The sequence below is a fragment of the Macaca fascicularis genome, chromosome 1, assembly GCF_037993035.2.
Source record: "Macaca fascicularis isolate 582-1 chromosome 1, T2T-MFA8v1.1".
In the NCBI taxonomy this organism is placed as follows: domain Eukaryota; kingdom Metazoa; phylum Chordata; class Mammalia; order Primates; family Cercopithecidae; genus Macaca; species Macaca fascicularis.
Window position 1 is genome coordinate 200,115,245 of NC_088375.1, and position 13,864 is coordinate 200,129,108.

General features: G+C 51.9%; 1 protein-coding gene across 7 annotated transcripts in view; it reads left to right on the forward strand.

The window, feature by feature from the left end:
* DLGAP3 (DLG associated protein 3) overlaps nucleotides 1–12,563 on the forward strand; it is a 69,150-nt gene extending 56,587 nt beyond the window's left edge. For all 7 annotated transcript variants that reach the window (XM_045375072.3, XM_074012725.1, XM_045375078.3 and 4 more), the window contains 4 exons: nucleotides 3,792–4,276; nucleotides 5,234–5,325; nucleotides 6,741–6,884; nucleotides 7,655–12,563. In XM_045375072.3, coding sequence (XP_045231007.2) covers nucleotides 3,792–4,276; nucleotides 5,234–5,325; nucleotides 6,741–6,884; nucleotides 7,655–7,873 — 940 coding nt within the window. In that variant the 3' untranslated portion in view covers nucleotides 7,874–12,563. The remainder of the gene's footprint in view (nucleotides 1–3,791; nucleotides 4,277–5,233; nucleotides 5,326–6,740; nucleotides 6,885–7,654) is intronic.
* The last annotated feature ends 1,301 nt before the right edge of the window (nucleotides 12,564–13,864 follow it).

Consider the following 13,864-nt stretch of genomic DNA (forward strand, 5'->3'; position numbering starts at 1 on the left):
TGCTGTGGAAGGTGACATATTCACAGGTTCTGGGGATTAGGATGTGGATTCCTTTGGTGGCTGTTATTCTGCCTACAGGTTCTTTCCTCTTGGGATACAGCAAGCAAGAAGCACCCAAAACAAAATATCCCTCTTTAACAGTACATTCTCTTCTGCCTTCCTCCCTTCTCAGCCAGGCTCTTTGAGGGTTGCCTTGACTAGTGTTCTCCACCTCCTGACAACCTGCTGCAGTCTGCATCTGCCCCCACATTCCACCAAACCCACTCTTGCTTGGATCACCCGTGGCTTCCAGATTGCCAAATCCGTGGGCACCTTTCATTCTTAACCGGCTGCGTTTTCCATACTAGCTGCCCATTCCTTCATGAGACCTTTCTGTCCCCTCTCTGCTTTTATGTCACTTTCTGCTGGTTTTCTCCCTCTTCCTTTCCGGCTTAGACTCCTCTATGAGCTGCACCATCTCCACCCACCCCTGAAATGTCCATGTTTCCCCGGGGTTTGGATCTTGGATCCGTTATTCTTTTCTTGGGTGAGCTTGTCCCACACTGCTGGTTTTAAATGCCACTTGCATAGGGATGAGCACCTCCTGCTTGTGCTGTACACATCTCTGGCTGCTGGCCGGGAGCGTTGGTGAGGACTGTGCTTCCGGTCATCCCATCGGCTCGTCGGCTTCCTTGGTCTCCTTTGAGGCAGACATGTGAGAGAGCTCACTGAGGCAGTGACTTGAGAAGCATGCAGCCTGGGGCACTTGGTGCTTCTGTTCCCGGCAGTATGGCTGTTTCCATACTGTTTCCATCGCGATGGAATGGGATTCTCTCAGGACATCTCAGAGGACAGGTGGAAGGCAGCGAACACGGCAGTGCCAAAGGACAGAGCTGTGTTTAGCAGGGGTGACAGGAAAGCACGCAGGCGTGGCAGATCATTAGGCACGTATTTATTGGAGCAAACCCCTCCATTACCATTGTGGTTTGAAACAGCTGTAGCTCTGAAGGAGCCACAAGCTAACTGGAGCACAAAGGCACACGAACATTCAAAGCAAGTCAAGGTGCATCCTAACTGCAGTTAGACACGCAAGACTCTCACCAGAAAGAACAATCTGCCCGAATGGCAGGGCTGCCTGTGAAGCCAGGAAGGGCTGCTGAGGGAGGTGTGGTAATCAGGAGTGGTCTTGGGGGCAGAGGGGGGTGAAACAGGTGAAACAGGACTTAAGCAGGGAATGGACATTTCAGGCAGGGAAATAGCGTGTGCAAAGACTTGGAGTCAACTTGGGGAACAAGGAGAATGTGGGGGAGATGAGGTTGAAGAGGAGGACTGTGTCCAGGGCATCAGGACCTCAGATAATGCTGGTACAGGAAGTCTGAACTTTGTCTTGTTGGTAGTAGGGGACCGTGGAAGTGTTTTGAGCAGGGGAATGACTTGGCAGAGCTCAGCTTTAGGAAGACTATTCCAGTCTTGGGTGGACTGGGGAGGGCCCCAGATCTTAAAATATGCAAAATATAATTTTAGAGAGAGGAGCTACCTTGGCAATTACTTATCTATTTCTATAATTGTATATATGTGTGTATTTTTAGATGTATATATGTGTGTATATTTATATCTAATATATATATTTTTTAAGTACATACACATACACATTGGACGACCTAGATGGAGGATGAGTGACAAAGGCACACAGTGACAAAGCCAGCGTTAGAACTCAGAGCTAACTCCTGGTCCCATGCTCTTCCTCTGCAGGGTACTCATGGAGGCAGAGGTATCTGAAAGGAGGCCAGTTTAATCATCAGGGCAGATGGTGGTGCAAGCCTTGACCAGGGCAGGACAGGGCAGACACTGAGGGGAAGACTGTGTGGGAGGCAATGAGGATATGTTCTCTCTTCTTCTCCCTCTCTGGGTGGGGGTTGGGACATAGGGCTCGTTGGAGACTGCACATGAGTGCATCTCTCCTTCCTGGGTCCTGCAGCATCCTTCTGGGCCTGGTTTCTATGGCAACAGGCTCCCAGCAGGCAGCCTGCCAGCTGGAGAGAAGTAGGCAGGCAGGCAGGCAGGGAGAGAAGGCCTGGGCAGCAAGAGGAAGGCTGAAGTTGCGGGGGTTGGGAGAGTCTCTTGGGGAGGTGGAGGGACCCCTAGAGCTGGCTCCACAATCCCTTCTGACCATGTAGGGGCGGAGGTAGCTTAGGACACACAGGCTTTTCTTTTGTGGTCCTTGAATTTCCAAACCTTGATCTTCTGTTTATCCCCCACTTCCCACATCTCCTGGCTCCCACTTCTTAAAGTATTGCCTGGTCCCAACCTCATGCATCTTAAGGGACCGCTGACTTCTTTATAGAAAAGAACTCTGAATTCAGGGAAAAAATGAACAAGGTCAGTTGACTTTCTGGTTTGCATAAGATTTGCATATTATTAACTCAAAGACAAGAAATTTCCAAGCCCTATGTCATTCCTGCAAATAACTTAATTCAGCTCCACTGGCACTGACTTACTGTGTCTGGCCAGGCTCTGGGCTGAGCCATCGGGGTCCCTAGAGAAGTCCTCCCAGCTGCAGGCCCACTCCACCCGCAGCTGCTCCAAGGCATTTCTTCCTGTGATGTTCTAGCAGCTGGTGTAGTGCGAAGTGCTTGGACTGTGGAGCCCAGCAGCCCTGAGTCCAAATCCTGGCTCTGCTACTTTGAAGCTGGGTTGACTTGGTTTACTCATCTCTAGGTAGGGCTGAGGACACTCTAGTGCAGCTGGTGTAAACTAGCATAGACATAGCATTTGTTAAAATATTGAAATACTTCGACCAGGCATGGTGGCTCACGCCTGTAATCCCAGCACTTTGGAAGGCCGAGGTGGGTGGATAACCTGAGGTTGAGAGTTTGAGACTGGCCTGATCAACATGGAGAAACCCTGTCTCTTCCAAAAAGAGACAAAAGGCGCATGCCTGTAATCCCAGTTACTCAGGAGGCTGAAGCAGGAGAATCGCTTGAACCCGGGAGGCAGAGGTTGTGGTGAGCCGAGATCATGCCATTGCACTCCAGCCTGGGCAACAAGAGCAAAACTCCATCTCAAAAAAAAAAAAAAAAAAAAAAAAAAAATTGAAATACTTCTGCCTTCATTGGTAAAGAGCCACCACCCTGGCTCCTCTGACTCACCCCACAATCTAGCCTCTCCAGGGCACTGCTGCAGCATTTTGGTCTGTGCCTGCTCTGCCTGGCGTATGCCAGCATCTGCTCTGTCCATGGACTGAACTGGTTGCTAAATAGTTTGGATATCACCCCTGTCTAGAGGCAGTGCAATAGGTAGGTATATTATGTACATAACTGTTGCAAGGACATATATATATATATATATATATATATTTTTTTTTTTTTCTTTTCTTTTTTTTTTGAGACGGGAATCTCACTCTCTCGCCCAGGCTGGAGTGCAGTGGCGGATCTCGGCTCACTGCAAGCTCTGCCTCCCAGGTTCACACCATTCTCCTGCCTCAGCCTCCCGAGTAGCTGGGACTACAGGTGCCCGCTACCACGTCCGGCTAATTTTTTGTATTTTTAGTAGAGGCGGGGTTTCACCGTGTTAGCCAGGATGGTCTCGATCTCCTGACCTCAGGATCCGCCCGCCTCGGCCTCGCAAAGTGCTGGGATTACAGGCGTGAGCCACCGCGCCCGGCCAGGACCAATATATTTAAAGTGCATAGGTTAATGTCCATCACTTTGTAGGTTCCCTTCCTCATTCCCTTCCTTTTTTTTGGCTTGGGGTGGGGGTGAGAGCTGGGATGAGCCTGGGCAATGGGGGATGACAGCCACCCCTCTCCCCAGGCGAGCAAGGTTCAAGCGCTCCAACAGTGTGACGGCCGGCGTGCAGGCAGACCTGGAGCTGGAGGGCCTGGCAGGCCTGGCCACGGTTGCTACAGAAGACAAGGCCCTGCAGTTTGGACGTTCCTTCCAGAGGCACGCCTCTGAGCCCCAGCCTGGGCCCCGGGCCCCCACTTACTCAGTCTTCCGCACGGTCCACACGCAGGGCCAGTGGGCCTACCGCGAGGGCTACCCACTGCCGTACGAGCCGCCGGCCACCGATGGGTCGCCCGGCCCTGCCCCCGCCCCCACCCCCGGCCCCGGGGCCGGCCGCCGTGACTCCTGGATAGAGCGTGGTTCACGTAGCCTCCCCGACTCAGGCCGCGCGTCCCCCTGCCCACGGGACGGTGAGTGGTTCATCAAGATGCTGCGGGCAGAGGTGGAGAAGCTGGAGCACTGGTGCCAGCAGATGGAGCGTGAGGCGGAGGACTATGAGCTACCCGAGGAGAGTGAGTCACGGCATCGGAATGAGGGGACTCTGGGGACCATGGCCTAGTGTGTGCTCAGGAGACCCTGATGGGGGTGGCTGGGGCTGCAGTATAACAGGAGGCCCCTTCAGTTTGTGCCTCACTGGTCTGCATCGGAGCGTGGCAGGTCAACATTGGCAGCAAGGCATGCTGGGAGCTCTTGGAAGGGAGCAGGGTGCACACGGTGCAGCTTTAGAGGCCAGGGGCTGGGACTGCAGACAATGCAGGCCAAAGGGCTGGACCTTCTATGGATGGCTACTAGTCCAAATCACCAAGTTTATGGGGACTAAGATCTGGACTGGTGTGGGGATCCAGGTGGTGGGACCAAGATTACAGAGAGGGAGGCAGTTCACAATGTCAGATCCTGTCTGAGGCATAGATGAGGGAGATTCAGCCAGGGAGACATGGCCCTGGCCCGAGGGAAAGCCTGGCCCTTCCTGTAAGTCAGATCCACTGAGAGACACAGTCTTACTCCAGAATCTCTGAGTTGAGGGGACAGTGACTATGAAGATGTGTTACGTACATTAAATTACTTGGTCATTCTTAAAGAGCCAAGGAGTCTTGCATGCACTGGTGAGTGATGAACAAAGCTTAGCCAATGGGTGGTCACTGAGCTAATGCCCTAGCCAAGGCCATAGGCTAGGCTGGGGCTGGTTTCTGTCTGTTTTCTGATATGGGAGGGAGAAAGGATAAAGGAGAATGAGCACTCAAGAAATGTAGGCTGTATGAAGGAGGGAACATCAGGGTCTGAGGATACAGTCTTGGTGTAGTGGAGCAAGAACTTGTTATGAACTTGAGGATAGGATGGGGCTGGGGCTGGAGGAGATTGATGGATAGACAGTGCCAAGCAACCGAGGGATCAGCGTTCAGGGCAGACTTCCTGGAGTCTGGGGAAGGAGATGCATCATTTCCCTCCCTGAATTTCCTTCTGCTTTCTAGTCCTGGAGAAGATCCGCAGTGCTGTGGGCAGCACACAACTTCTCCTGTCCCAGAAGGTTCAGCAGTTCTTCCGGCTGTGTCAGCAAAGCATGGTGAGTGCCCATAGTAGTAGATCCTGCCAGATATATGTGACCCAGAGTGTGTGTGTGCTGGAGGTGAGACAGGCAGGTGACCCAGTGTGTGTGTGTACCAGAGGTGAGACCAGGCCTGCATGCCTGCAGGAGTAGCTGTCAATCTTGTGCCTGGAGGTAGGACCAGGTGTTTGTGCACAAGAAGGGAGGGCTGGGCTCTTTCTTGTCCCCCTGTCTCCCAGCCCCCACCCACTCTCCCAGGCTGAGGTTCCTGGCAGTTAGCGTGGATAGGACTTTCTCTTGTCCTTGTTGCGGGAAGTCAGGGACCCCGAATGGAGGGACTGGCTGACGCCATGGCAGAAGAACATAAATTATGAAGATTTCATGGACATTTATTAGCTCCTCAAATTAATACTTTTATAATTTCTTACACCTGTCTTTACTGCAATCTCTGAACATAAATTCTGAAGATTTCAGGGACACTTATCACTTCCCCAATCAATATTCTTGTGATTTCCTATGCCTGTCTTCAATCTCTTAATCCCATCATCTTTGTAAGCTGAGGATGTATGTTGCCTCAGGACCCTGTGATGATTGCGTTAACTGCACAAATTGTTTGTAGAGCATGTGTATTTGAACAATATGAAATCTGGGCACCTTAAGAACAGGATAACAGCGATTTTCAGCAAACAAGGGAGATAACCTTAAAGTCTGGCTGCCTGTGGGCCGGGCAGAACAGAGCCGTATTTCTCTTCTTTCAAAAGCAAATAGGAGAAATATTGCTGAATTCTTTTTCTCAGCAAGGAACATCCCTGAGAAGGAGAATGCATTCCCAAGGGGAGGTCTCTGAAATAGCTGCTTTGGGAGTGTCTGTCTTTTACAGTTGTAGATAAGGGATGAAATAAGCCCCGGTCTCCTGTAGCACTCCCAGGCCTATTAGGACGAGGAAATTCCCGCCTAATAAATTTTGGTCAGATGGGTTGTCTACTCTCAAACCCTGTCTCCTGATAAGATACTATCAATGACAATGCGTGCCCAAAACTTTATTAGCAATTTTAATTTCACCTTGGTCCTGTGATCTCGCCCTGCCTCTATTTGCCTTGTGATATTTTATTACTTTGTGAAGCATGTGATGTCTGTGACCCACACCCTATTCGTACACTGCCTCCCCTTTTGAAAATCACTAATAAAAACTTGCTGGTTTTGTGGCTTGGGGGCATCACGGAAGCTGCCGACATCTGATGTCTCCCCCGGACACCCAGCTTTAAAATTTCCCTTTTTTGTATGCTTTCCCTTTGTTTCTCAGACTGGCCAACACTTAGGGAAAATAGAAAAGAACCCATGAAGAATTATCGGGGACAGGTTCCCCAGATAGTCCTGCCTGGGGCTCAGACCTCCCTGACCAATCACTTTCCCTCTGTCTTCCTCTGCTGCAGGATCCCACTGCTTTCCCTGTGCCCACCTTCCAGGACCTGGCGGGTTTCTGGGACCTCCTACAGCTCTCCATCGAGGATGTGACCCTCAAGTTCCTGGAGCTACAGCAACTCAAGGCCAACAGCTGGAAACTCCTGGAGCCTAAGGTGGGGCTGGGGTCCCTTCAGGCAAAGAGGCCAGACTCGGAAATTCCCCTCCCCAGAGAGGTGAAGGGTGGGACGAACAAGGGGGCAGGGGAAGGGACCCATAGGCAGCAAGGGCAGCCTTGGACAGGTGATAGGTGACCATCCCCTTCCGGAGTGACCATGCTCGTGGCCACTGCCGTCTGCTTGGCCCCAGTGCTCATCAGTGCTTGAGCTGCCAGAACCCCAAGGCTTCCTCAGCACGGGGCGGGGGGGGGGGCGGGGGGCAGGGAGGCTGCAGGGGCAGGGCGGCTGCAGCTGGAGGGAGCAAAAGGCAAAAGTAGACCTTACAGAAGGACAGACTGTCTTCAGTTCGGGCCTAGGCATCCAGGGCAGAGCCTTGAGAGTCCCCTCAGCCGCCAGGTCGCTGGACCTTGTCTGCGATGAGGGCCAGAGGCCTGGTATGTGCACCCTCATTGCGGAGCCTGGGTCGGGAACTCCCTCCTCCGGGTGGGGACTCCGAGTGAAAACCCGGTTCTGATGCGAGCTGTTGAGAACGGCGCCACCAGGGGGCGCTCGAACGCGCCGCGCTTTGGTAGAAAATGTGGGGATTTGACCTTGTCGGAACAGGCGCGGGTGCGGCTTCAGGTCGCGGGAATCCGTGGCAGATTCTGAGCGCCATGGCTTTCGGAGCCGCGCGGTCGTCAGCGCTCCGGACGCGGGGGTGCGGGGGCGGGCACCGGGATGTTAGGATAGTTCAGCGCCCCAGCTCAGCGCTGTCCTCTGCTCCGCAGGAGGAGAAGAAGGTCCCTCCGCCGATACCAAAGAAGCCCCTGCGGGGCCGGGGCGTGCCGGTGAAGGAGCGCTCCCTGGACTCCGTGGACCGGCAGCGGCAGGAAGCGCGCAAGCGGCTCCTGGCGGCCAAGCGCGCAGCTTCCTTCCGCCACAGCTCGGCCACGGAGAGCGCCGACAGCATCGAGATCTACATCCCCGAGGCCCAGACCAGGCTGTGACCGGTCCGGCCCGCCCAGCCCGGCCTGGGCCCGCGGTTCTCCACCCGTACTGTACACCCAGCGTCGAGGTCACTGTGAACGCGGGCCGCCCCGTGCGCCCGCCCCACCGGCACCGCACGCCCCAGCCCCCGGGCCCGTCACACTCTCGTGGGTTTTTTACCTTCCTGACCCCACGCGAAGGCGCCCGGGCTGGGCAGGGGGCCGTGCCTCTCCGCCCTGCGCCCCTCACCTGGATTCCTCGCCCACCTGGTCCGACGCTTTGTCCCCACCTCCTTCCAATGGGCACCATCTCTGCCATTCTTTTCCCCCCACGGGCCAGGCCGGGCCGGGCCCCCCATCTGGGCTCTGCGTCCCCTCCCCCCACCCCGCGGGGCTGGGCTTCGTGGGGATCAAGCTTCGTGGCTTTTTATGAAGAATCCCGAACCCCGCCTAGGAGCCCGCCCCACCCTCCCAGGGGCTCCATCTTCAGCCCTCTGCCCACTGGGCCCAGGGACCACAGTGGCTGGACCAACCCAGGACCAGGGCGCCTGGGCCTCTCCCCTTTCCCAGCGGCTGGGTAGGGGAGATGGGGGCTTCCCCTCACCACACCTGTGGCTGTTCCCATATCCCCTTGAGTATCCCAGGAAAAATAAAACGGCAGAACTGCACTCGAGCCAACTGCTCTCTCCAGAAGAGGCCACCTCCGTCCCATGTGTGGGAGGACGGGGGTGAAGGGAGAAGGGGCCGGGAGCCCACTCTCTTGGTTTGGAGACAGCAGGGGTGTTGCCTGAGCTCCTCCCAGGGATGGGCCAGCTGGTGGAAAGGAGATTCGGCCCCCTGATGCCCACAGTAAGGACCTGGACCCTCCTGGAGGGGCCCAGGTGGGGTGAAGGGGGGAGGGTGTCAATTTCTCCGCTCTTCCGGTTTCGCTGTATCCCATTCTGCCTCCCAGTCCCCAGGGTTCCCCCAGAGAGGGAAGTCCGGAGCTCGCTGAGCACACAGCATGTGCTTGATAAACCGGGAGTGTGGTGATTGTTAGGTGTTGACAAATAACTGGTTTCCCTTCCCCTAGGGACGCAATGTTCCTTCTGCTCCAGTCATTCCTGATCAGCAGCAGAAAAACTTCAGTCCTGCCACATTTTCTGATGCCTCCTATGGGTGGCCACCTTGGTGGAGGCTGGGGTGGGGGAAGAGGAAGTACAAAGAACAGAGCTCTCCTGGGAAGCTAAATGGCAAACAGAACCTAGTATCGATGGCTTTATTGAGTGGCCAGTGTGGGTCAGGCAAGGGGTGAGTGCTTTACATGAATGTGGCTGGTCCTTAAAACAGAAGAGAAAGCCAAAGCTCAGGGCAGGTTACACGACCTGTCTGAGGTCACAGGGCTAAATGTGGTGGACCCAGGTCTAATGTCAAATCGTGAGCTTTTAGCTTTGCAGGCTTCTTAGACCAGAGAGGGCTGATGGCATTCTCCACCCAGAAAGCCCCTTTCCACTCCTTGAGCAGTCCTTTGGATTGGGGTGTCACCTCCAGGCAGGAGGAAAATCCTTCAGGATTGGCTGCTTTTCTGGGCCACACTGGATCAGCTAATTCTTCTCATTCATTTATTCAGCAGACATTTATCACTTTCGGGCGCCACAGGAATAGCCTTGAACAAGATGTAGTTTCTACCCTTAATGGAGCTTATGGTCATATGGGAAAAACAGATAAATAAGCAAGCAGTTAAAATACAGGGGTGAGTGCCAGAAAGATGATTAGGGATTAGCTGCTGAAGGAGGGCCAGGGTTGAGAAGAATGTTCCAAGATCAGGGAACAGCTGTGCAAAGGCCTGGAGGAGGAAGAGACATTGGGAGCACAGGGTCTTGATTATATCAGTGTTTGGGTCTCATTGAGGCAGGTGGCCTGGGTCTTGTGGGCTGTAGGGAGCTATAGAAGGGTTTTGAACAGAAGAGTGGCATGAACGTTTTATAGACTGGTTTGGTAGACAACTTCTGAAAAGCAAGAGATGGTCCACAATGCAAATTCACATGAGCCTGGAAGGTGAGGAGGGCTGTAATGTGATCTGAATTCCCAAAAGCAGTTAGTTTGGAGGTGATCCCATACAGACTCTGGGGCCTCGTCCAAGACTTAGTGAATAGACTCTGCCCTCAAATAAGGTTTTAACAAGTGCTCCACAAGATTCTGAGCAGCCAGGTTTGGGAAGACTTAAATTGGATGACTGTCCAAGGGTCTCCAGTAGAAGGGCTGGGTCAGTTTACCTCTCTGAGATTGTTTTATCATCTCTAAAATTGGGGCATGGGTGAGGTTTGAACTCAGAGCAACGCTGTAAAACAGATATTGTCATCATCCCCATTTACAGATGAGGAAACTGGGGCATGGAGAGGTTTAAACAGCTTACCTCAAACCATGAAGCCAGGAAGTGGCTGAGTCTGAGTTTAACCTTTACATTATACAGCATTTTATGGGTCTATGACTTTTCATAGACTTTTCTATGTCTGGTGTGGATGAGTCTCCTTTGGTTCTTGTGGCCTAGGTAGTTATGCTGAGCCCCATAGATCAGTGAAAGATTAGGTCCAGTCCTTTGGCTTAAGTTGCTTACAGTCTGGCCATGGCCAGCACATAAACAGAAAGTTATGGTGCAAAGGGAGACCTGCTCTCTCAGAGGGGCCAAGGGGTTGAGAGAGGAGAGAGCCTCTAGCAACCAGGGTGTTTTAGTCCATTTTGTGCTGCTATAACAGAATACTGCAGGCTGGGTAACTTACAATGAACAGGTATTTATTGGCTCACAGTTCTGGGTGCTGGGGAATTCAGTGTCAAGGTGCTGGCAACTCATGAGGGCCTTCTTGCTGTGTCATCCCATGGCAGGTGAGAAGGTAAGAGAGGGCAAGAGGGAGTTGAACTTGCCCTTTTATAAGGGCGTCAGTTGCACCCATGAGAGTGCAACCCTCATGGCCTAATAACCTCTTAAAGGCCCCACCACTTAGTACTTACAATGACAAATTTCAGTGTAAGTTTTGGAGGGTACAACCATAGCACAGGCAGTCTGGGAGAGCTTTCTGCCTTGTGAGCTGGATCTTGCAGGATGAATTAGCATTTTGTAGTCAAGGAAGAGAAGGGAGAAATTCATTTCTGGCCAAGGGACAAACCTGGGCAAAGCCGTGGAGGCACATGTGTGTTGGGAATGAAAGCACAGGCTGGAGAGGGTGACAGGTTATGGTGGCTGTGGAGGGCGTGGAGGAGATATGGCCAGGAGGAACCCATAGAGTTGGGGGTAGGGGGCTAAGATGGAGGCCTCATAGTTTTATTTGAAAGATAAAACTATGGCCAAAAGACAGGACATGGACTGGAGGGGGCAACAAGACAGCAGGGAGACCATTGAGGGAGCTGCTAAAGTGGTCCAGGTAAGAGATAATGATGTTGACTTTGAGAGACATTTAGGAGGCATACATGCTGCAAGCTGGATCTGGAGAATAACGCAAAGATGGGACGCCTTGAAGGTGTCACTCAGATTTCTGGCTTAATGAATGAGTAATGCCATGAATGGACATAGGACATTGCAGAAGGAGCAATACAGTTGGGAAATACTTAACATGTCAATAACCATTTACTGAGCACTGAGAAGGTGCAAACTACTATGCCAAGCACTTTATACACATTTAGGTGATTTAATACTCACAGCAACCCTAGGAGTGGGTACTATTATTGTCTTTTTTTAAAACAAAGAGTGTAAATAGCTTTTCTGAGATAAGCAGACAAGAGTCAGGATTTGAACCCATGGCTATCTGATTTCTAAGTCTATGCTCCTGAGCCCCTCAGCAATTCTGCTTGAGGGAACTGCTAGCCATGACTCAAGACTCAGCTCAAGGCCTGGTTCCTCTAGGGAGCCTTCCCTGAATCTTCCTGGCCAGGCTGAAGATCCTCCTCTGTGCTGCGTGTGTATACTTCTGTCATCACATTTCTTATATTCTATTGACATTTTGTAGACCCATCTGTTTCTTTAGTCAGAGAACTCTGGAGGCAGGTTGGTCCCAGCCATTTTTGCATCCCCAATGCCTAGCACATGATTGGCTGGCCAAATGCCAGTTACTCTGGGCAGTTCTGTTCCCTTCTCGTCTCCACATATTCAGTTAGTGAACAGGTTCTGCTAACCACGGTCTCCTAAATATTTCTTTGTACTGTTGGGGCTCAGAAAGCGATACCCCAAAGACTGGCGCTTTGACATGGTGAGAGGCCTTCAAAGCTGCCTCAGAATCAAGGTCCCTCTAACCTTCTCTCCCAAGTATAGGGAGGCACTCTCTCTGGAATGTCCTAATCTAATCAAGAAAACTTCTTTCCAAAAGAAACAAAATTGCCTTCCTCCCCTCCGCGAAATCTCATCTATCTCAGAAAAGAAGACTGAGGAAGGCAACTACGCCTGGATGGATTTTTCACAAGATGATGCCTGCTTCTCGGGCTCATTCAAATTCTAAAGAGAATCATTTTCAAGTTAATTTCTGTCCATTTTTTCGCCCTCAGAATCACGTGCTTCCCTCAAAAGAATTGTCTATATTCTCCATCTCTCCCCTTCCCCTTTGAAAAAGGGTGTATAAGCTTCTGTACCCCATTGGGTTATTGGGTAATCATTCTCCTGTGACCCTTCCCTTCCCGCCCCCTCACCCCCCACCCCGTGCTATGCACGTTAAAATAAAATTTTGTATGTCTTTTCTCCTATTAATCTGCCTTTTGTCAGTTGATTTTCAGTGAACCTTGGTCCCTACAACACTGTTCCCCTTTCTCCATCTTAACTGCCAGAACTTAGCTTTGAGCTTTTGAGATAATAGGGGAAGGGTGCCTAACATGGTAAGCAGTCTGTGTATGAGGCTTTCTCTGGAGGTGTCCCTGAAGTTTGAAAATTGTGCCAGAGCACAATTTGGCATAGTAAAGAAAGGCGGGAAGGGCACTGCATGGCCAGGCACGGTGGCTCATGCCTGTAATCCCAGCACTTTGGGAGGCTGAGGCGGGCAGATTGCTTGAGCTCAGGAGTTTGAGACCAGCCTGAGCAACATGGTGAAACCCAGTCTCTACAAAAAGTACAAAAATTAGCCAGGCCTGGTGGTGTGCATCTGTGGTCCCAGCTGCTCGGAGGGCTGAAGTGGGAGGATCACTTGAGCCCAGGAGGTCGAGGCTGCAGTAAGCTATGATTGTGCCACTGCACTGCAGCCTAGGTGACTGAGCGAGATCTTGTTTAAAAAAACAAAAACAAAAACAAAAACAAAAAAAAACCGGCTGGGCGCAGTGGCTGACGTCTGTAATCCCAGCACTTTGGGAGGCTGAGGCAGGCGGATTACCTGAGGTGGGGAGTTCGAGACCAGCTTGACCAACATGGAAAAACCCCTTCTCTATTAAAAATACAAAATTAGCCGGGCGTGGTGGTGCATGCCTGTGACCCCAGCTACTCGGGAGGCTGAGGCAGGAGAGAATCGCTTGAACCTGGGAGGCGGAGGTTGCGGTGAGCCGAGATCGTGCCATTGCACTCCAGCCTGAGCAACAAGAGTGAAACTAAAAAGAAAGAAAAAAAAAAGGTGGGAAGGACACTCTAGGTAGATGAAAAAGCATCAGTAATTCACTGGGTGTGAAACAGCGTGGTCTGCTGGGTTTTGTATGTGCGAGCAAAATAAATATGCAGGCTGAGATTAGTGGGATGAAGGTGGGAAGGGCCTTGTGGGAGCGTTAAGAAGTTTGAGCTTTGGGACTTTTCTGTATATGATAAAATTGATGTCTGTATAGGGTACAGTGGGGACACAGAGGAGGAAGTGAATACTTGTACCCAAGAGGTCATGCAAGACTTAGGTTTTACTATATTTCAATTATTTTTACACTAACACTAGCCACATTTATTTCCCTGCTGGCTGTGTGCCTGCCACAGTACTTTACAAATATTGTCTCATCCAACCCTCACACCATCCCTGCGAAATGGGTGTTATTACCTCTACACAGAAGGGGAAGGGAGCCTCAGACAGGTTAATAATGTTCCCA